Source organism: Solea solea, chromosome 21, assembly GCF_958295425.1.
Source record: "Solea solea chromosome 21, fSolSol10.1, whole genome shotgun sequence".
NCBI classification, from domain to species: Eukaryota; Metazoa; Chordata; class Actinopteri; order Pleuronectiformes; family Soleidae; genus Solea; species Solea solea.
Window position 1 is genome coordinate 9,265,114 of NC_081154.1, and position 22,523 is coordinate 9,287,636.

General features: G+C 41.8%; 1 protein-coding gene across 39 annotated transcripts in view; it reads right to left on the reverse strand.

Annotated features, from left to right (window-relative positions):
- Positions 1–22,523, reverse strand: part of LOC131448185 (ankyrin-3-like) — a 121,069-nt gene that overhangs the window by 30,100 nt on the left and 68,446 nt on the right. For 19 of the 39 annotated variants that reach the window (XM_058620374.1, XM_058620370.1, XM_058620390.1 and 16 more), the window contains exons 8-31: positions 22,236–22,334; positions 22,028–22,126; positions 21,371–21,469; positions 21,054–21,251; positions 19,688–19,786; positions 18,896–18,994; positions 18,353–18,451; positions 17,361–17,558; positions 15,386–15,484; positions 15,030–15,128; positions 14,134–14,331; positions 13,786–13,884; positions 13,142–13,240; positions 12,878–12,976; positions 12,680–12,775; positions 12,285–12,357; positions 11,849–11,908; positions 10,429–10,464; positions 7,960–8,083; positions 4,820–4,922; positions 3,665–3,709; positions 2,913–3,019; positions 2,021–2,053; positions 701–925 (exon numbers count right to left, since the gene is read on the reverse strand). In XM_058620374.1, coding sequence (XP_058476357.1) covers positions 701–925; positions 2,021–2,053; positions 2,913–3,019; positions 3,665–3,709; positions 4,820–4,922; positions 7,960–8,083; positions 10,429–10,464; positions 11,849–11,908; positions 12,285–12,357; positions 12,680–12,775; positions 12,878–12,976; positions 13,142–13,240; positions 13,786–13,884; positions 14,134–14,331; positions 15,030–15,128; positions 15,386–15,484; positions 17,361–17,558; positions 18,353–18,451; positions 18,896–18,994; positions 19,688–19,786; positions 21,054–21,251; positions 21,371–21,469; positions 22,028–22,126; positions 22,236–22,334 — 2,585 coding nt within the window. Of the gene's footprint in view, positions 1–700; positions 926–2,020; positions 2,054–2,912; positions 3,020–3,664; positions 3,710–4,819; positions 4,923–6,588; positions 6,601–7,959; positions 8,084–8,594; positions 8,699–9,008; positions 9,232–10,036; positions 10,114–10,428; positions 10,465–11,848; positions 11,909–12,284; positions 12,358–12,679; positions 12,776–12,877; positions 12,977–13,141; positions 13,241–13,785; positions 13,885–14,133; positions 14,332–15,029; positions 15,129–15,385; positions 15,485–17,360; positions 17,559–18,352; positions 18,452–18,895; positions 18,995–19,687; positions 19,787–21,053; positions 21,252–21,370; positions 21,470–22,027; positions 22,127–22,235; positions 22,335–22,523 lie in introns of those variants that run through there. The other 20 variants (XM_058620380.1, XM_058620377.1, XM_058620376.1 and 17 more) reach the window with 13 other exon arrangements.

Below are 22,523 nucleotides of genomic sequence, written 5' to 3' on the forward strand. Positions count from 1 at the left end.
CATCAGTAGTAAGATGATTTCTGCCACTTCCTCTAAGTTCTATCATCAGTAACATCAGTAATGACTACTCACTTACAGGCAGCTTCATCAGCAAATGGCATTGGATAAAGAGGAGTGGGTGTATTTTTCGTAACCAGACAACTTTAATGATGATGTTTTTCTTCCCAAATCAGCCCCAGAATCATTCATGCAAAACACAACATCAAATAACATTTCTCAAACGTGAGCATCTGCTGCATTTCTTTGGAAACTGTGACTCTTAAATAATATATTAGGGGTTTTGACCGTAGGCTCATTGGGAATTTCCAAATCTTCCAACCTTTTAGACACTAAATTATTAAATGTGACACCTTGCTTCATAAATGAAAGGAGTGCAACCATTGAATTATAATTCATGTAAATGGTAAATGTTTACAATCCACATTTAAACAATGTTTACATCAGATGTTGGGGACTGAAACACAGCTGGACAACTCGCTTAAGGGTGAGCGCATGGTAACGATTATACTTCACATTAAACTGCATGTATCACACCCCCCACGCAACATGCACACACACACACACAATCACACTTTCCAATCGAAAAGATAAATGGCTAGAAATGAAGATGGCACGAAGCAGAACGAAGATGTCACCCAGAAGAAGAGCACCCAAAAACGCTGCGTCAACAGTTTAAGTGAGGTTTTAAAAGAAGTCTTACCCGAGGAACTGAGCTCCTGCAGGTCCGACCTCCACCAGTCGGCTAGCCAGGCCCTCTCCTTCCACCATCGGAGGAGGCGATGCTAGCTTGTGCCTCTTGACCAGGCGACAGGTGATCCTGGTGGGTGCCGTGCACTTCCTCGGTGGGATGATGATGCGCATGCCGTTGTGGCGACTTCCCCGCATGGAGCCGCCCCTGGCGTCGACCATGAAGCTGACCAGGAACCTAATGGAGTGCACAAAAGAAGAAAAGAAAAAGGAGGAGAAGAGGACAGAGAGTGACAGGAATGATAGAGAAGCAGAGTGTGTGAAGAGATAAATGAGGGAAAGTGTGTGGGAAAATATGAGATAACCACACGGAGGGAGAGAGGGAAGGAACAAGAAGTCAATTATATTTATTTGTATTAGTTTAACAGCAGTACACTGATGAGGAGAGAGGAGGTTTAGTCGAGGTGCTTCCCATGCTATGATCTTCAAAACACGCACAGAGTGAGTGTGAGCAACAAAAAAAAGAAAAAAAGAAGAGAGAACAGATATGTCAGGAGTTTTCTGTGTTGGCTTTGACTGCAGTGGCACAGCAAGGAAAAAACAAAAAACACCAACTCTGTCAAGTAGATGTACATAATTTTCCCCTAAAAAATTATATTCTTATGCAAATATTCTTCCATGCTTCAGTATAACCTAGTATTATACAAATATTTCACATAATGCTCGGTTTTTGAGGATGGTGCATGATTTAGAGTCAAGATGCCAACACATGAGCCTCCAGTGTGTCTGAATTTTACCAGAAGGTAATGTAAATCTGTGTGTAGCTCATTTGAAACGTACAGACGATAAAGAAAGAAAGAAATCACTACCACAAATCTCAAACACACACAGATTCACACCATGCGATCTGGTAACTCTGGTGTCATGTTGGTTAGTATGTAAAGGCTGACCATCAAGCACACAAACGGACACTTTTATTGTGTGTTGTGTGTGGGCTCTATTTCGCTGGCAGCTGATGAGTGTTTTTATGTGTTTCAACAGCATCTGGAAAATGTGACAAACAAACTCCAGGTCCAGCTGTAACTGAAGCACAAGTCCATGTCACTCCAAATCACGACCAAGTGCAATCGAATTGAGTTTGTTACGTTCAAGTCTCACAAAAGATCTTTGAACAGACAAAAAAAAAAGGCCAGAAATAACAACACCGGTCGTGTGTGAGGGGAACAAACGTCGATGTTATGAGTGAACACGGGGGGAGGGGGGGAGGGTGTGATGTCACCATAAGACAAGGAAGCGGTGGTGATAGACAGGGCAACCAATCACAGTCAGTCACCTGCTGTCGTACTGCGGGAGCGGAGAGGAAAAACTGCAAGATGGAACGACAAAGCAACGCAGGAGTGACACGTCAAAATCAGGTTTTTAAAAATATAAAAATACCACTGAGAACTGTGGGGACTACCAACGAGTCCAGTCAAGTATTAGTTTGATATTTGTTTTAAAAACAAAGCTTATTTGCATGAGGGGATTGACATCACTTTTAGTTTTGGACACTACAAATATACTATATACTAGGATACTATTACATTTAGCTTAGCATCACATATGGAATGTTTTTAACTGAGGTTTTTGGACAAATTTAAAACAGGACTGACTGCTCAGATTTTGTGGGCCCAAGAAAGAAAACCGAAACCAACTTTCTCGTTCTAACAATGGCCTTGGAGAGTTTCTAATAACACACAGTGCCGTGCAAAGGGTTTTGGTCGCATTTCAGATGTTTCTCCTCTTATCCGTGACACGTCCCCTCAGCAGAGAGACAGAGGACAGGAAACTGTAGCAGATTCTGCAAGCTGACTCATCTGAAAAGTCCCTAAAAAAGTGATGTTTTCAGGCCAAATACAGTTGCATCAAATCCTGATTCAATTCAGGTCTTGTCTGCTTGTTGTTACTTCTACTGCTTTTAGTATCCAAGACCTTTGCACAGTACAGTTTGTGTTGACCTCTGCTTATAATATATAATATATAAAGGGTAAAGGGAAAAGGGGAAACAAAATAAGACAGAGAGAACTTGTAAGGATGACAGACAGAGAATATAGAACGGGTGGGTGGAGACAAACACAAGCACTTGTCTTGTATCCTCCCTCCTTCCTTTCTCTCTCTCTGAAAGCTGAATGCAAAGACAGTTTTTTTTTCTCTCTCTTCCCATTCATCCTTTCAAACGTGCTCACCCAGAGTGTATTGGTGAGGAGACAAGGTTGACATTATCCAGTGCATCTCCCGTCCAGCTGTATCTCCTCAAAGAGTCAGTGTCAAAGTCCTTAGCCACCGTCAAATGCTGCGGAGGGGAAGACAAGGTCGTCGCACATCACGAGGTAAATGCACGAATGCTTTGAGAAGGTGGGAAAAAAATGATGTATAAAATGTGTGACAAAATGATAAAACCCCAAGTTATAATATCAGTGTCCCATGAAAATGTGATCTAAATCAATTCAACCTTCTATAATTTAATTCTAGCAGAGACTGACATTCATTTTGGATGTGAATGAAGAAAACTGAATAATTTAGTAGTTCTAGCTCCTGTCTGGCTCACTTCATGTCCCACCTCCTATGGGGAGGGAAGGTGGGCATTAGAACTAGCCATGACTTGCAAGATTTATGGTTTGAAACATTAAGTGAATCCTACACTGGGGACACTGCACCAGCTGTCATCAAAAGTATATATATATAAAAAAAATTTAATTTACAAGCTATGACAGCATGCATTTCAAAGGGACATTTTCAAAAGGAAAGTAACTTAAAAGATGGAAAGGAAATCATGAACCAAAATCAGACCACCATATAAAAATGGTAACATAAATGTGTAACATGCTCTGATATGAGCTGATTTATTAACAGCTGATCCAAAAAAAAGTATATTATACTACATAAAGGCATCGTCTGCCATGCAGTGACAGGAGAGCGACATGACTTCAAAAATTACCTTGTTGTGCTGCTCTACAATGAAAGACCTTTCCTTACAAAGCATCTGGAGCAGCATGAGAGGAGACGAGCCGTTATTTAACAGATGCTACATCCACAAACAATAGAAAAGTCTTACTTTCTTTCTTTTATTTGTGCAAAAAATGGCACGCACACTAGAGCGTCCCAACTGTATTCGGTCTATTTGCACCTTTGGAAGTTTCACTCTGCTGATTTTCCAAATGAAGCTCAGTTTACTCGTCACTAAAAACACTTGTATGAAGTCTAGTGTGACTCTGCGGGAACACTCTGATCATCATGGTTTGAGAATGCAGAAAACAACAAACATCTAACATCTCAGGGGAGGCAGAAAGCTTCAGAAAGAAGGCATTTGCCACATAGGGAGATTGTGATGGAAGACACTATTGAGTTGCATAATAGGAGGAGAGGGATTAGATTTAAAGGCCACAAATCAGGATTTTGACAGTGCTTTTGTTGAACTAGTCTCCAGATTATGTCACTCTGACATATTCAAATAGGACTTTTTATAATTATTATTTAAAGCATTGGGAAACAATGATAAATGCATGTGAATGGCTTTGAAAAGGGTCTTGTTTTGTCTAATCAACAATGGTAAAAACCCCAAAGATCAAATTTAGTGAATTACGTGAATTTTGTTTGGTATTTTGGATGCTTATTAACACAGCTCATAAATATAATTCTGCTGTTTATAGATAAAAACAAATTGGATATTTATGATGGTAATTTTTGTTGCAAAAGTCCACTGTGATAAAAGACTGTGTCAAAGTCACTGTGTCTTTTGGATCGTGGGAAGATATTTCACAATAACATAAACCTGAATTATGACTTTACTTTTAATTCTGTGGCATCCTGAAAAAAGTAAGGTCGCCACTGGATTAATCCCGTTTGTCGACCACTAATCTCATTTCCTCTTTCAGGGACACCAACTCAGGTGTAAGAGGATCCGGTGAACAGCCTGACTTTTCACCGAGCACCAGCACTAAGGAAGATTGTTTCATGTGGAGACTGAGCTGTGTCTTTTCTTGTGAAGTTAATGACCTGCACCTGACTAACTTGCAAAAAAAGAGAGTAATACAGACATAGAGAGAAAACACATGCACCTTTAAATAGCTTTACATCCAGCCGGTGTACATACCATCTCCTTATTGGGTGCCAGCATCTCCTCTATCATCATGCTGTCCCGGGTGAAGGAGCTGCGGTTCAGCGTGTTGGACCTATCGGAACTGAAGGAACGGAGGCTTGGTGTGCGGTTGCCGTAGCGGTCAGGGATTACACCAAGACAACAGTCACAATGATGGAAACAGGAGGTGAGGAGGAGTTGGAAAGGGGTCGTGGGTGTAAGGGGAAATGAAAGTGAACAAGGGGAGAACAAAAAAAAACAAACAAAAACAAACATAAACACATTAAATGCATGCAGCTTCCAGGAACCTGACTGTATGCCACCAGGGACAACAACAACCACAGGGTAAGAATACGTCAGAAATCAATCAATGTTTCAATCAATACCCCTTGATTTGGGACCTTAGTGCAATTATTTATAAACAATATACAACAATCATACATCTACGGCTTTTTTCTACCTCTTAAACTGGACCATTCACACCCAAACAGCACACAGATTGAACGCCTGGGTGAAACAGAGAAGCTTATGAATGTTCGGCAGATCGCTGCATGATGGGCAATGGACAGGAAGCTCATATCCGCTGACATGATGACATGATTAGCACATACTTTTGCTGATGTGACTTGATCTCGTCAATTAGTGCACGTTGAAAAGAAAAAAAACAAAAAAACGGAAACGTTTCTGTCTGAAGGCTGAACGCCGTGATGTTTGCGAGGAGGGCATTTATGAGGCAAATAAACTGCATTCCTCAGCAATGACATGTGATGAATGTTTGCCCTGCAACATCATCCACAGCTACAGCTCTGCACAGGTAAAACGCACGAGGGAACCAATTCACCTGTGCTCATTTCCCTATTTTTAGGTCCTTTTCCACAGTCTAAGTCTACTTTTTGTTGTTGCCGGTTTAAAGGTTAAGCTGAAAACATACTAAATGTGTGTTTTATTGCACAGTTAGACAACAACGCTAATATATTGGACCTTTGGGGTCTGAGATGAATCGTATAATTTAGAGCTTGGTTAACAGGCCTATTGGACATTGGTATTCAACTTTCCCAGCTTTAACTGTAACCGTATGTTGTTATTTTAAGTGTACAGTGTAAGCTCAGCCAATTTCATTTCCAAATGATTTTGTTTGTTGGCAAAACATAAAATGCCATCCAATCGTCTGATGAGCTTTTCATTTCTTTTCCAACAGTGTTTTATTAAATCATAAGCAATCATAAGATTACTTCTCAAACATGTGGACATTAATATATTGTAGACATATCACCCCTATTGCCTGCAGATGTCAGTTCAGGTCCCTGGAAGCTTGATAAAAAAAGAAAATTCCACACCGAAACCAAAAATGATGCAAAGCTCTACCTTTGTGGCAAACCCACAAAGACCCAGGCATAAATGACACCACAGTCACCACAGTCAAACACCAACAAGAAGCAAACACAACAGAGTATTTTCTCCATGTAAAAACAAAACCCAGATCCGCTTTTTTTCTTTTTTGCAACTTAATGCAAAAAGCTGGAGAAAGATCACACGAGTGAACCACAGTACACAACACGGTGTGCCTGATGTCAACACAAAACAGTGTTAAAGAAAACATGACCAACCAGCTCCATGTAATCCAGTTAGTAGTCAAACATACACAGTAAATAATGTATTATGTGGGACCACAGAGTCATGACTGGGGTCTACAGGTTAAGGAAGGAGGAGGGGAGAGGGGAGGGGGGGAGGTGTGAGGTGGGTGAGTAGGTGGTGGGAAGGCTTCATCATGCCTTCAGCCTTACCTGACTTTGGGACTAACATTAAGAATGGACATGAGGAGAGAATAAAATATTGTGAGGAGTGGATCGAGAAAAGCCAGGAGAGATGCAGGCTGGGAGAGTGAAGGCAGATGCTGCCAACTGCCCGACTTAAACTGTAAGGATTCTTATTTAGAATTGAATCATCAACTTAATCTTACAATATCCACATAAATACTTTACTTGTACGGATTGCAACAATTTATTATAGGTCCTCTGTGTCTCCTTTGTCTTATGCATAGATAATACCAAGTAGGTTTCAAAAGTACTGAAATAAACCCACCCTTTTTTTTCATTTAACCCATCTTTAACAAAAAAAAAACCCATCACACAGCATTTTGATCACAGAGCCTCAAAACTACTACTAAAATCAAGATAACATTTGAAATCAACATGAGATTAGTTCAGTGTCCATTATCTGAGTTTTTGCAGCTGTGGTCCCTGGATACTATAGTTCTGTTTCCCTTACAAACTAAGGGATGCTGGGCTGCTCCTAATTCTTAACTTTATTGTGTTTTGAAATACCATAAAGATGTTTTAATGACAATAACAAAGACAGCATGAGTAAACTGTTTTATTTAACTTAGAGATGGCTATTGAGTTGTTCATATTCCCTTCCTGAATCACGTGAGCTGGAAATAATTTGAACCCCGTTCCCCGAGGACCACACATTTGTTAAACCAATTCTATGCTCAGGGCTAACTGCATCCCCACACACATTCACACATTCCCTCTCACTCAAACAGCATGTGTTGACCTAACCCACCGCTCAAGGCCGTGCAATCGAACATGTTTCTAATTTCCTGTGACTCAGTGTCCATGCGTGTCACCGCTCAGATATTCAATAAGCCCTCCCCTTCGTCAGTGTGTTGCACAAGTGTCAATATTCTATAGGGCAAGCAGAGGGTTCAACGGCAAAAAACTATGACCTCCCACCAGTGAAGGGTTAGAAATACGGTGTGTTTAGGTGTAACTTATGCAGAATGTTCCAATACTTTACACACAAACTGCTTAAAAACTGTTGCTTAAGTCCAGAGAAGGAGTTAAATCACAACCTTTCAAAAGCCTTTCTGGTCACTAGTCCATATGTGTAACAATGACAGTGGTTAATGGTTAAACTCTATATGATATTATCAAGATAGCATTATCTTAAAGCTTTTAAAAAAGAAAAGACCACAGTGCACATTTTGACCCTGTGATGTGGTTGTAGATGATGTTCGACTGTCAGTCACATTAACTTTCCACATCTGACAGGGCTTTTCATGTCAGCTGCAGCATATTGTCATTATTATTAGTTAGAGTTAAAAGTCATCACACTGATTTATGGACTGGGTGGTGTGTCACTGTGTGTCTCACCTCTGTGACCGCGCACCCACGCTGAAGCCCATGTAGCCCTCCTGAGGGAGCGAGTCGTCCCCCAGCTCCCGCAGGTCCTGGGGGGCCAGATATTTGTCCGTGTTGCCCGTCATGGCATCATCACCTGGTGGGTTTGAAACACACGGAGCAAAGGACTCGTTTTTGTCAGCTTTCAAACAGTGAATGATTCCTCACTCTCTCTCTCTCAGTAACTGCTGTCCAACACATATCCTGCTTTCTCTGAGATGAGCTTAACACTTGAGAATGGCTTCACGGCATTGTGTACGAGTGTGTCGTCCATGCAGATCATTACAGAGCCGCTCTTTTCCACGGACAGATCAATGCAGCTTTAGCCCAGAGGCTGCTTTTCAGTCACACACACACAAACAAAAGTCTCACTGTCACTTAAAAGCTTGTTGTCCCTGTCCCCCATACATGTCCACAGTCATACTACAAATAGAGCTGCTGTCACAGACTTTCTATGTCGGGCACGTTTGCAAAAGTAGCAACACCAGTTTAAGAATGTAACTTTTTGAGCAGTTTTTACAAACCACAGTTAAGGTGAATTTAAAAACAGCATCATCACATCAAATCACTCAAGCTCTAAAACACGTGGTTGAAAGGTTAAAACATACGTTACAGGCCTATCGGGAGCATAATCGGCAGCATGTTATTTCCCTCAGATGTACTGTAGGTCCTACCCTACTGATGAACCAGTGACCGCAGAGTTGAAAGAGAGACGGGGGGGGAAGAGGAGGAGTTAAATAGGGGAGAGGGGAGCAAGTGCATGCAGGCGGAGAGACGAAGGGAAAGAAAAGGAAGGCATTCCAGCAGCCACAAAGCACCGGAGATCCCATCAGCACCCCATCCCTCCCTGTCCCCTAGCCCCCTGCTGCTGCAGCAGCACCCCTCCCCCCTAAAACTTTCTCTCTCTCAAACACACACACTACAGACCCCATCTGGTGACATTCCAGTCGATTCTCCAGGATTCCTCCTCACTGAAGCTTTCACGAAAAAGCAACCCCCCCGAGCGCCTGAACACAACTCACCTCCAGCTTTAAAGCACTTCATTCAGCTGGCCTTCCAGTTTGCAGGATTTCACCCTGAACTAACTTTTCTATGACTTGTAACCTCCCCTTCAGCTCTTTGTCGCACTCTCTCTCTCTCTCTCCTACATACACTGCCTATCTCTCTCTCTCTCTCTCTCTCACACAGCACTCACACAAACAGATCAGCTTTCTCCCGCCTACCCAGCCTGCTTGAGGATTATCCACTGTGTGCGTGTGTGTGTGTGTGGAATAGACACCTACATCCCACTGGAGGACAGAAATAGTAAGTGGGTGTGTGACTCGGACCAAGTTGTCCAAACGTCTACCTCTGTAGTGTCTGTTGCACAAGAGTATACAGTAGAGCACACTGACTGTGTATAGCCTAACCAACTCCTCCTTAACTTCATGTAACTCCCCCTCTCGGCCCATTTACTAAATATTGTTTACCCTTTAAAGTGTGCACACATAACTTTGTCCTCCTCGATCTTTGTTATTTCCACCCCGCCCTGCAGCTGACTCCATAAGTCAACATGCACAAAACCCCGCTCGTCACCTGTGATGCGACACACACTGACTGCTATACTCTGTGCTAAGTAGATAGCACATGTGCATGTGCTTTGCAGGATTTATAGTTATAAACAAATTCCCAATTCTGATCCTTCAAACGTCTTGATTTTGCCAAGTTAAACGTGTGTCTTTCAAACCAGGTTTTTAAATCTCACCCTAATGTGTCAGAATTAAGTCAAACACATCTTGACTCACATCAAAATGAGACTCCCTGCCGTATGTTGATCAGTTTTCATTCAACAAATAACCACGCTGCCTTCTTCTCAACACTGCTGCTTCCCTTTTAAATTTAGAAAATGAATTCAGAAACCTGAGATGGGCACGGAGAGCCAAGCATTAAAACACATGACAGATTTTGGATCTTCTCCCTCAAAGAAAACACCAGATCAATTATCAGAGCACACAGAAAGCTACTCAAACATTTGCAAAGATGTCGCTGCATCATTAATACATACACTAACCCAGGATTTAGATTTCCATGCTGACAAAATATTTATCAACTTTACAACACAGCCGCCACTGTTTATCCAAAGGCTCCACAGGGTTTGTGGATGTCCACATTACGATCATTGGACCAGTGCATGTCACTGGAGATGTTCACTGCTGTTACTCGGACGGTATGTGAGCCTGTGTGTGTATTTTTGGACGAGAAATTAAAGATGGGCTCTACAACACACACACACACACACACAGCTCCAGAGTGATGGCAAACATGCACATACACAAACAAGTGAAAGGGGCAGCAGCAAAAAACCATGTGCACAAAGTTAAGTTCCATCAGTTCGGCTGCACCACCTCACACTGGTTATTGGAGTTTAGTCGCGGTGAAATCACACTTTTATTCATCACTTACAGGAATAGCTGACGCAGATATTTCCAACATCCATCTCTGTTTAAACAAAGCAGAAAACACCTTTTATTTCACTTACAATTAGGTATATCCTTAGGATTTTTCTAATATAGTTATCAGTGACTTATTAGACTTATCTCTTCATCTTACTTCATATTGTATGTTTTTTTATATACATATATTTTCTATACGCTTTTAAGTCACCCGAAACTGTACATGCTGAAGATATAGGTGCGCTACAATCAATTCAGAGCATCTCTGGCCAAACCCTTTTGTAATGATTTGAGTGACGTAAAATATGGTGCAACACTGGGCTCTGTTCTGGGCCCTCTGCTATTCTCTCTCTTATATTTCACTACCTTCACATTTCACCCAAATCTTCATGTAAAACCTTCTGAGATAAGATGTGTGCCTGTCTGTTCTATTGCTCTGCTGTCAAAAGCTGGTTAACACTAGATGACACACACCTGGAACACATCAGCAGAGGTTGTCTCCGACATGAATAAATAATGGCGCACCTGTTCGCCACATGATCCGCGTTTATCCGTAACACTTTCACAAATATAAACTGTTTGGATTGTGACGAGGACGCACGGATTACTGCAGGCTACTGACATTTAGCGGCTCTAAAAACTGCAGATGGCAAAGAGCACGTGACCAACTAAAACTGGAAGACTACCATTATTTACCAACTCTGACCGTGTAGCACTGTAGAGGCCAAAATGAGCCAAGCAAAACCTAGAATCAGGCAAACCACTGATCAAAAAACTGGTGATAAATCACTTTCTATGGGTTTCCTCCATTACCCAGTCTGCAGTGTACTAGGGAAACCACACACACACACACACACACACACACGCACACACACGCACCCAGCAGCTGACACCATGTTTGTTTTGGCCAAAATGTGTGAGACGACAAAGGCTGCATCATCGACAAGCCTCCACAGACAAAGGATCGAGTGTGTGTGTGCAGTCTACCCTCCATGGTGTGAAAAGAAATCTGTTACACGCTCCACCACAATGCCATATGCAGACAGTTGGCATGGCAACCCATAAAAAAGGCATATCCCCCTGCAATTGGATGCATGAAAATACTGGAGGCTTCACGGCAGCTCAGCATGAGAGCGTCAAAGGGGGATGCAGCAACAGAAAGTACTCGAGTACAGTATAGAGTATCGCACACACTACATTTGTGACACGCTCAAAAGAAATTAGAAGAAAAGGAGCAATGGCTACAATTTACAAGAAGCCACTCTACTTAAATATGTTCATTTTAACATACTATCTTGACACCACTAATACAAAAAAAAAGAAAGAAACTGGCGAAAGAGAACAAAGGACTGCAGGACATGCAGAGAGTTTTTAAAGAAGTGACGGGGGGAAAAAAAATGAACCAAACAATGAAGAAAGATGAAAAATACCTTCTTCCACATCAGATAAATAGTCCTCAGTGATCATTTCGGGGACATTGGCTTTACGGACTGTGTGATTGGGATGGAGGAGAGGGTTAGAGGAAAGAAAATCAAACCAAAATGAATGGAAAATCAAATCATAACAAAACTCAAAGGCAAAGGAAGAATCGAAAACAATATGAATGACATACGTTGAAAAGTGTGCCTTTACATTACTGTTACACTCTTAATTCTGAATTAAACTTAAGACGGTGTGATAAAAAAAAAAGCATCAACAAAATAACCATTTCTTTGACAATAAAGGCAAACATTTGACAAGGAGGAGACAAACACTGTGTGAACGGCAACCTTTGACATCACCACAATTGTTTGACGAGGAGAGCTGTTCAACGGATTTAAGGGGACACAGATTCACACTTTGATTTACCATGACGGGAAACCTCACCTTCATCATCAGACATGTCCAACACCTCGTTCATGGTCTCGGGAACATTAATCTTGTGCTTCTCTGTCACAGTCTGTTAAACAGAGATACACTTTACGTCACAAACGACACATCAGACACACACAAACGCTATTTGGTTCAAGGAAGTGGTTATTTATTGTCTAAAATGTTACTTCTGAATATACATTGCATTAGAGTGAACTACGATCTTTCCTTAACCTTAACAAAACCTAAACAATGGAAAATGTTTGGATATTGTCCCTAGATTTTATGTATCTACATATTTATACTTACTTTATTTTACTTGCCAAAAAAGACATAATTAAACAAACTGTTCCCGTCATACTAGAACGGTTAATGTAAATGTATTCATTTCTGCAGACCCATAGATGCACCTGAGTCGTCAGGGTTTCCTCTGTGACCACTTTGAGCGTGTCCACGACAGAGATGTAACCAAGCCTCTTGGCAATGGACAGGGCACTGTTCCCATTCTTGAAATACAAAGAACAGTATTATAAGAAAGCGGAATTGGATGCATCCGGTGTGAACAGTACATTGCAGTGGAGAATCTGGCCGCGTGCACGCGCACTTACAGTGGTGAGTTCGTTGGGCGACGCTCCATGATGTAGCAGCAGGTTGATGATGTGCGTGTGGCCCTGCTGTGCAGCCTGATGCAGAGGCGTGTAACCGTTCTGCAGAGGAAGCCAAGAAAACAAAGGTTAAAGTAAAAAAAAATAAAAACACACATTTGTGATGCACCCAACTCACTTAAAGATTTTGCGTCAAATTTAAACACTGAAGACAGCAGAATGCTCTTCTGCATATGCCAATAAAAGAAGCAAACACTTAAGAATTACCTTGGTCTTGGCATTGACCTTTGCCTGATTCTTCAGCAGGAAGTTGACCATCTTTGCGTTTCCATAGTGACAGGCCACATGAAGAGGAGCATATCCCAGCTGATGGTAAAAAAAACAATTTTTAATACAATTTTCAGCAAAGAAACGATCCAGGTGGTTCATGCGTCACATCAGCCAAATGTATGCGTTATCAGTGCATTTTAGGTTTGATATGACGACGCATCCGTTCAACTGTCAGTGTTAGTGCACCAAAGATCTGGGTTTCTATGTAGGCATAGGAAATGGTCCAAACATTGGGTGGCGTCTACTTTGACCAAGACTCCAAAAACCCATATTTAATTCACAACAACATAAAACAGATTCTTATGCCGTGTTTCCACTACATGGTCCAAGATCGCCTCGGCATGGCATCGACTGCTGGTGGACGGAGTCACCACAACACGCCTGAATGAAACTGTGACTTGTAAAGCAGTTGTTTTTGAGGTACTGAATCATAAGAATCAGTTAATTTAAAAGATTAGTTCAGTGACCCGAGCACATTGTTCGCTTTGATTCTCGTGTCGGACTTCTTGCTCAAGCTGGGACTAGTAAATATGAGATTTGTTTGCCTGACAACTGGATTCTAGAAGACGGCCGAAAATTACCTTGGTCTCAGGGTCTATAGTAGCTCCTTGGTTGACTAAGACCTCTGCAACATTGACTTTATCCTCCTGCGCTGCCAGATGGAGTGGAGTCAGACCAGACTGAGGATACAGATGGAGACAGAGAGGCAGTTAAATACACAGACAGAGACAATAAAATACATAGAGACACAGATAGAGAGAGAGAGAGAGAGCGTTAAACACATAGAGACAATTAAATACAAAGACAGAGGCAGAGAAAATACATCTTGCCAAAAACAAGGTAACAAGTTTGTGCAATGCGGTGATAAATCACAAGTGACAGAAAAGCAAACACTCGCAGCAGAGTTTTCTAACGCGGACGTCTCGCACCTTATTGCCGATGTTGATCGGTGCATCTCGAGCCAACAGCAGCGTCACTATGTCCACGTTGCCTTCCTGCGCAGCGAGGTGCAGAGGAGTGATGCCCTGGCGCGTTACCGTGTGAGTGGAGGCCCCGTACTCCAGCAGCGTGGTGGTTATCTCCATCTGATTCTTCTTAGCTGCAATGTGGAGCGGCGTGTAACCGTTCTGGTGCACGGAGACAAACGGAGAGGTTTCATGTCGGTCACTCACTAACAGCAGTCAGTAGTGCAGAAAACTCGGACGACCTTTTGATCCAACTGTAATTCTTCAATTCATAAAAGTAAAATGCACGTCTTAACGCAATGACACGTGCATTATTTTATGGGGATTTGCTGCGTGTAGATAGTGGATGAATGATAATTTAATATTTAGTGGAATTGCACTGTGACATGATCATACATATGAAAAACATTCAGCACAACTGTATCTATTAGGAGGATGCCAAAACTCTACATTGCAGATCTGCTGGCTTTGAATAGGAATAGAACAGGGTTTGTGAGGAAAACCTGAGTTACATTTTGGAGATTCATACATGGATGTAATTCAAAATTTGAACCGTATACAGATTCACAGTTTTAGTTTATCTGAAACAAGAAAACAAACTACTGGAGCTCTGATAATTGCCCTGGCAGCTCTTTCGGGATAGATGCTGTTAGACCAGCCAATCACCAGTATAGAGCACATGGTGTAATTGCATGTGGGAGACTGAAACTAGGTCAGCGTGCTTTCACCCCGAGCCAAACAGAGAGAGACAGAGAGAGACAGAGAGACAGAGAGAGAGAGAGAGAGGTTTTGGTGCATCAGTGCGTTAAAGAACATTAAATATTTCCTCCATCAGCAAAGCACTCTAATTATACTCTTACCTTTGCAGCAGCAAGTGGTGAGGCTCCTTGGTTGAGCAGGAGCAGCGCCACCTTCTGGTTATCATAATGTGCTGCCACATGCAGTGGAGTTAGTCCACTCTGAACACACACATACAGTAAACACACACACACGGGCATTGTTAGACGGTGATACAGGGCACTGACAGTGGAGGAGATAAACACTGTGAGAGGTGTGGCTTTACAAAGCAATAATGAAAAAAAAAAAAACACATGACGCCGTGAAAACAGGGACAGTTTTTACGGCGTTCCTGTTCTTTATGCGGCAGCTCACACACTCAGTCTTTGCTGCCCCTGAACAGCCGTCTCTCTCTCCTTATTGATTAAACATGCATTACCTTCCCTGCAGCATCAGGCGGGGCGTTCTTCTGCAGAAGCAGGTTGGCGACCTCGATCTTCCCGTACTTTGCTGCAACGTGCAGGGGAGTGAAGCCCTTCTGGAGACACACAAAAACAGAAGACAAAAATTAATGTACAGAATTTTCAATTTTTCTTACATCATGACAACTTAAAGAACCGATTATTTAGAAATGATGAAACACAATATGGACGCAGGGTGTGGAAGCAAGGACTCGTGTTGTGTTGTGTTGTGTTGTGTTGTGTGTGACATGTACATTCTTCATCCGTGAGGCAACACAGAAGAACCAGAGAGCTCTCGGTGTGTTTGAACATGACTTGAAAGTGTGACCACATCTGTGTACGCAAAACAGAGACGTGAATAACAGTGTTGTTATTTGACTTGACAGAATCCAGACTGGCCCCTCTGGTTCAAGGCCAATGGACTTTTACATAGAGTATATGGCGGTGATAAGCCTGTGAAGACGCAGTTATGAGCTACAATTTTACCAAGATCTCCACGGACAAACACGACATACAAATACACGTGAGTGTTAGTATATACAGACAAAGAGTAATCAAGTATTGTTTGACACTTTTGTCAGTACAAACAGCATTCTAACTCCCAACAAGCCAACCTTTGATAATTTTTTTGGTTCATTTTACTGACGATTATGTTGTAATATTAAATAGTTTAAGGATTTAAAATACATACATATTATTTATATAATACATTTTACCCATTTCCCCCGAAAAAACCCCAGTATACTCGTCTTGATGTCATGCAGCAGCAAAAATCAAACATTTTGTCCTAAAAATACATTATATGAACGCAAAAAACCCCACATTTTTGTTATAATTAAAACTTTCGCTGCAATCCAAACTGCTATGAAGTCAGTGAATCTTTTTATTCCTGGCTAAAAAAAGAAGCTAAGTAAATTTAATATACATTAAGCCATGTAGTGTGCCCTGTTCCTTTATTTTTCTCCATCCAGTCATGCAAAAACTGGAACGCCATATTGAGGGTTTAGGGACTTTCCTCAAAAAAAAAAAGAAAGATATAATGTGTGGTAATAAAATGCTCCACTGCCATTTAAATGAATGTTCTGTACTGAGTGAATGAAAACTGAGCCCCTCCTGAACAAATAACTCCTCGAGTAATCCTTTCGGTCTTACAGCATTGTGATGACCCAACTCTTCCATTGGCAGACCGTCAACTGTAACTTGTGTTTCCCAATCCCTTTGACTTTGCTGGAAATATCACAGCATTTATTTCAGTTTTTCCATCAAACTAACCCTTGCTAAATGTGGAGCGACAGAACTTACCACATCTACAACTCAATACATCCTCCCTACTGATATCCAGTTATTATGCACATAGTAACCTTTACATTTAGGAGTTATTTTTGCATGTTTAAAACATAATATTTCAACTTTCTTTCACATCAAATCACTTTGAGCCCCCTCCCTTCTCTTATGAACACGTTGATTACTTAATCTGCAATCTTCTAAATTCGACTGGACTCATTTTCTTGTGGTCTGTCCTTTTCCAGACTTCCACGGTGGTCGGGGCTTCGTTTCCATTTTGCAGTTTGCCAAACTGTTCAGCTGTGACCAAAGTTTCCCCTTCCTTAGGCTGGACGTGCATCTGAGGCCTTGTGTCCACACATCCTCAATAATACTTATATTGACATTAATATTATTACCAGTTGCGGTTTACCATCTGTCTCTTATGTTTCTACTCGTTGTAAATTTGCTGTTTTGTTTGTAATCTGCCAGGTTTTTCCTCACTCAATGGGAGGGTCTGAGGATAGAGGGTGTACACGGACTGTAAAGCCGTTAAAGAAAGAGAGACCGTAAAGACAATTGTGTTTGTGATGTTTAAATGTATAAATATGATTGGCTGGTGACACTTTGATCCTCACTTTGATCCTCTCGCTCACCTACGCTTCGTTTGCATTTATGCTTGATTTTTACCTTAGTAGTAACGCCCAGACTCGCTCCTTGGTCCAGCAGTGCTGTGGCCACGTCTCGGTGTCCCTCCCTGGCGGCCAAGTGTAAGGGTGTGTATCCGGAGCTGGTCGTGGCATCTGGACACGCTCCGTTGGACAGAAGCTGGTGGACAATGTCTTGTTTGCCAAGACGGCTTGAGATGTGCAGAGGAGTCTGGTCATCCTGGTGGCAACAACAACAACAAAGAAAACATCATTTTTAAACTGATGAATACAAGTCCAGCATTTACTCCCTCGCCTGTGTTGTTGGTCTCCACCAACTCCTGAGGGAAAAAATCAGTCCCTTTCGCTGCTAAATCCTCCACATTGTTCAGTGTCTGGTGCCGAGCAGGTGTACAGTGGCTTTTTACAGAATATATTACATAAAATGACCATGATGTGTTACCAGAGATTGAGGAAACACATGAATGAATTTCAGTGATAACAATGGCACATATCCACTAACTAAACAGTTAATGGGCCAAAAACAGTGTGTTGGTCTTTTGTAAGGTTGCCAACTCCCCTCCCCTGTACCTGATATACTTTATTACATTACATTACAAACACAACACACTTTCACAGTCGAGTAAAAGATGCAGTTTCATTGTTTTACGATAGAAGTTTGTAGTAGACAGTAGTCTGTACCACCAAATATGAGTTTAAAATCAGTATAATAATTGTATTAGATTGTTATTGTCCTCGCCGTGTCTCCGTTGCTACGATACACAGGACTCACGGTGAATCGGACGACCAATTAAAAGTGTCCATTCAATGTTGGATTGTAATGAAGGACAGAAACATCCAGAGGGTCTGACAGCAAGAGGAGGATTTCATTTTCTCACATAGCAATCGCTCAATCTTCATTGGGGGACTAACCTATAATCTTTCTGTCATGGTTTTGCTCTGACTTGATATGTTTCTTATCTGTTCGCTATGGAACACGTCTTTTATCTTTTAAATACGGAACAAAGGGTCTACCTTGGCCTTGGCGTCCACTTGAGCTCCATTCTGGATCAGATATCGAACCACGTTAGACTGTCCTGCCCTCGCTGCCATGTGGAGCGCCGTCTCCCCCCTCTGCAGAACACATGCACACACGGATTAAAACAGAAAAAAGGAACAGTTAATACTTATTTATTAAGACTTTAAACTTTCTCTTATCCCTATAGAGTGACACAGAGAGAGAGAGAGGGAGGGAGAGAAACCCCCTTTCTCTACACACCCAACTTACCATAATGACGTCACATCATGCTCTGTTTCTACGGTAACCTGGCCACAGACATGGCGTAGGCGACCAAATACTTGGGGTTTAAGAGTTGACTGCGCTGTGCTGTGCTCTTCCCCCGTCTCTGTTTACTTATACACACATGCAATATCTCTTCTCTCTTTTCCCCTTCACCTTTAATGCAATATTAGAGTTAACTCGCTGCAGCGGGGACTGTAGCTCCCAAATCAGAGAGTTAAAGGGCGAGTTTGCGTTTTGTTTGTTTCCTCTATTCCCTTTTTAAGCGCTAAACTCACCACATTGCTCGTGTTCGGTGAAGCACCGTGGTTGATCAGCTGGTGGACGATGTTTTCATGTCCCATAAACGCCGCGACGTGGATCGGAGTCAGACCAGACTGCGGAACGAGAACCAGAGGAATAATTCTGTGAGTATGAAGGTCTGTGAGCTGATTTTAAAGGTTTCCAGAATGGGCTTGAGCCCCGAGTCTCACACAGAAAAAAAATACTGTAGCACACACAAAGACATCGTTGGCTTTGGTCTATATATACATATATCTATATCTAAAGATCTGGACTGACAACAGCTGCATGCTTCTGTCACCAGGACGGGAGCAGCTGATCCAGGTGATTTTGTGCAGGTTTATCACTACTGACAACCTCTTTCAATTCACCATCCTACATATAAAGATTCAATTTAAAAAAATGTAAATAGCCACTATCCAAAATGCTGAAATCATCCTATCACTATGAAGAAAGAAAGAAAGAAAAGTTAGACTTTTAACAGTCAATAACAAACAAACTTATTGGGTTTGCTTCTATGGGCGCTATTTAAAATGCTCCCACTGCAGTAACAGCAGCAAAAATAAGATTTAAGTTCAGTAGGAGTACGGCAAAACTGTAATTAAGCACAGCCTGTCTTTCTACCATTGTGTTTAACTACAAGTGTAACCCAGAGGAAAACTTTTCCCACTCCTGTGACGCTCCTGGAAGTTCATCGAGTACACGAAGACACTTTACGGCAGCGTCTTTGTCACCAGAAGTGATTACAGTAAAGAAACAACATAATTAAATGACGTACACACACATACCTCAGTGACTGCCTGTATAGATGCTCCGTGCTTCAGAAGTAGCTCCATCACCTTCACTCTGTTCTTCTTACAGGCAATGTGCAGAGGAGTGAAACCATTCTAGAGCACAGAAAACAAGTCGGAAAGTATAAAAAATAGTCCACAAACTGTGCGTGGGAGTGTGTGTGTGCGTGTGTGTCCGTCTTGCACCACCAGCAGAAGACCTGGATCTGGAACTCCACATGGAAAATACAGTAAAAAAAAAAAAAAAGGGGGCACCTTCTTTCTTTTATCCCCCTCCTCTTCCTTATTTCCTTTCACTCTTGCTCTCAAGCCCTCACTATGCAAACCAGACGAGCATGTGTGGAAATAATTGACTATAAAAAAAGTATGCTGTGCTGAAATAGATACTTTTCTTTACGACTCACTCGTGTCTCGCCAGCTCATGGATTCTGCCCCCTCCTTCTCTCTCTTACTCTTCTGACTTTGAGGTTTCTGGCTCAGTCGTATGACTTCATTTTCCTCTCCATGTCCTTTTTTTCCCTTCCCATTCTCTCTGGCTATGAAGTCCCAGTGCTCTAACCACACCCAGACTTCTCCCATTACAGAACAGAGATGGCTGTCTTATTGCCAAAGACACAGGATACATCTTTTTTTTTTTTTTTTTTTTTAACTGTTATCCATTCATTTCCTTCATATTCAGTCCCCGCGCTCTGTCACTGATTCCCATGTTTATACGTCGAAAGAGACAAAGGTAAATAGCAAAAGCAAAATAAAAAATAAATAAAAAAGGAGGGAGACAGGAAATGAAAAGACTAGGTTGGTTGGGAGATGAAATCATCAGGACCTGATTTAAACACTTCAACTGCCACAATCTTAAAACACATGGCAGCTTCAATGTAAGTCTCAGTGGAAATTCCATCTTTTTTTAAAAAAAACAGCAACATTTATCTATCCCTGTTTTCTGTCTAAAGGGACGTCCTACAGCAATTGACAATTCCATAACTCACAACTGTAAGGCTCAAAGTAAATATACATATGCATTTCGTGTTGCAATTAATTTGATAATTAAATGATAATTTATGACAAAGGGGCGGAACAAAACAAAGACATTCTGCATAATAGAAACAATACGATCCTATTAATTAGTCATCGATGTTTGCACCCTCTCATATGGAACAAAAAAAGGATAGTTTTAATATATATAGCCCTTATAACATGTAAGCACGTCTATGAATATGACTAATCACTGATTAGAGCGTCATTTAAAAAAGGAGCCTTCTGTGGCAACAGCTCATTCACAAAATGTAAACCTTGTGACACTAAAGGAAAAGTCTGAGTATCACCAAACACACAATGACTTCACACACTGGACACATATCCTCACCAGTGCCTTGGCATTGGGGTTGGCCTTCTTGTCCACGATGACCTTTGCCACCTTGTAGTGTCCGCAGTGGGCAGCGACGTGCAGCGCCGTCAAGTAATCGTTGGTCACGTCATCCACGGGCACCTCGTGGTGCAGCAGCAGCTGAACACAGTTGAGGTGGTCGCCCTGTGTCGCCATGTGAAGGGGAGACAAACCGTTCTGGAAAGGGAGAAACCGCAGGAGAAGCTAATGTAGCAAACGACGGCTCGTGGCTTGAGCGAAAAAGTAGAGAGGATACGAGACACAACACGGGACCGACGACAAGTAGAAAGCTGTACCTTGGTCTTTGACATAATTGGAGCTCCTCTGTCCAACAGCATCTCCACCACCTGCTCATGACCACTCCTGGCTCCACAGTGGAGAGGGGTCAGACCATCCTACAGTGCCACAAAGTTACAAGATGACTTCAGTTTATATATAAACACTCATGTGATGTGACAATATATGATATAATATATGATATTATCACTTATCGGGATTAAATGCACTTATAGTAAGTTAATCGTGTTGAATTTCTATTATCGTGTTCATCGTGAATGAAGAAAAACATCAATATGTCATGTGAGTGACTCTTAATGTGCTTAATGTGGGGAGCTGCATCTTGCCTCAGTTCCTTAGTATTCATTCATTCATCATCTATGATCTATGAATTTCACAAAAAAATATGTTTCTGACCACCATAAGAGCAGACAGAGGGCTTCTTCGATGACTTATATTATACTTTATTATGTTTTACACTTATATTAAAACACACACTTTCAGCCATTGCAATAATATTGTTAATTGCAATTAATTTGGTGAGGATAATTGCGATGAAAACTTTTACAATCGTCCCATGCCTATAAAAGGAGATCACTCGATCTGCCTGTTCAATACCTCCACTTTATGAAACTAAATCAGTGTTTAAATAAAATTGTATCTTCTGTGTCAGAAACCTTGGTCCGTGCATCTATCTTGGCCCCCCTCTCCAGCAGCAGTCGCACCATGTTGCTATTCCCGCGTTTGGAGGCTACATGTAGCGGCGTGATGTCATTCTGTGGAGAGAGAAAGAGAGAGAGGCCTCAGCTTAAAAAATAATCACAGAATACGCTCACGACACCTGTTGGTGAGACACTGTCCAGTGTTTTTGTTTTTGGTACCTACCCTTGCCTTGAAGTCCACGGCTGCCCCTCTGTTCAGCAGCAGAGTCGCAACGTTGATGTTGCCGTAGTGAGCCGCAATGTGAAGAGGAGTGAACCCACTCTGCGAGGGAAAAGTCAAAAGCAAAACGGGGATCTTTTAACAAGCGGGTAAAAAGGAGGTAAACAATGCCTCGCCATGAGTCGTGAGCAAAGCGTGATGGGGCATCACATACAGCAGCAGGATAAACAGAGCGCAGTCGACCAGGACAAAGAATAGGTTGAACATGCTTCGATAAAATAAAAGATAAAT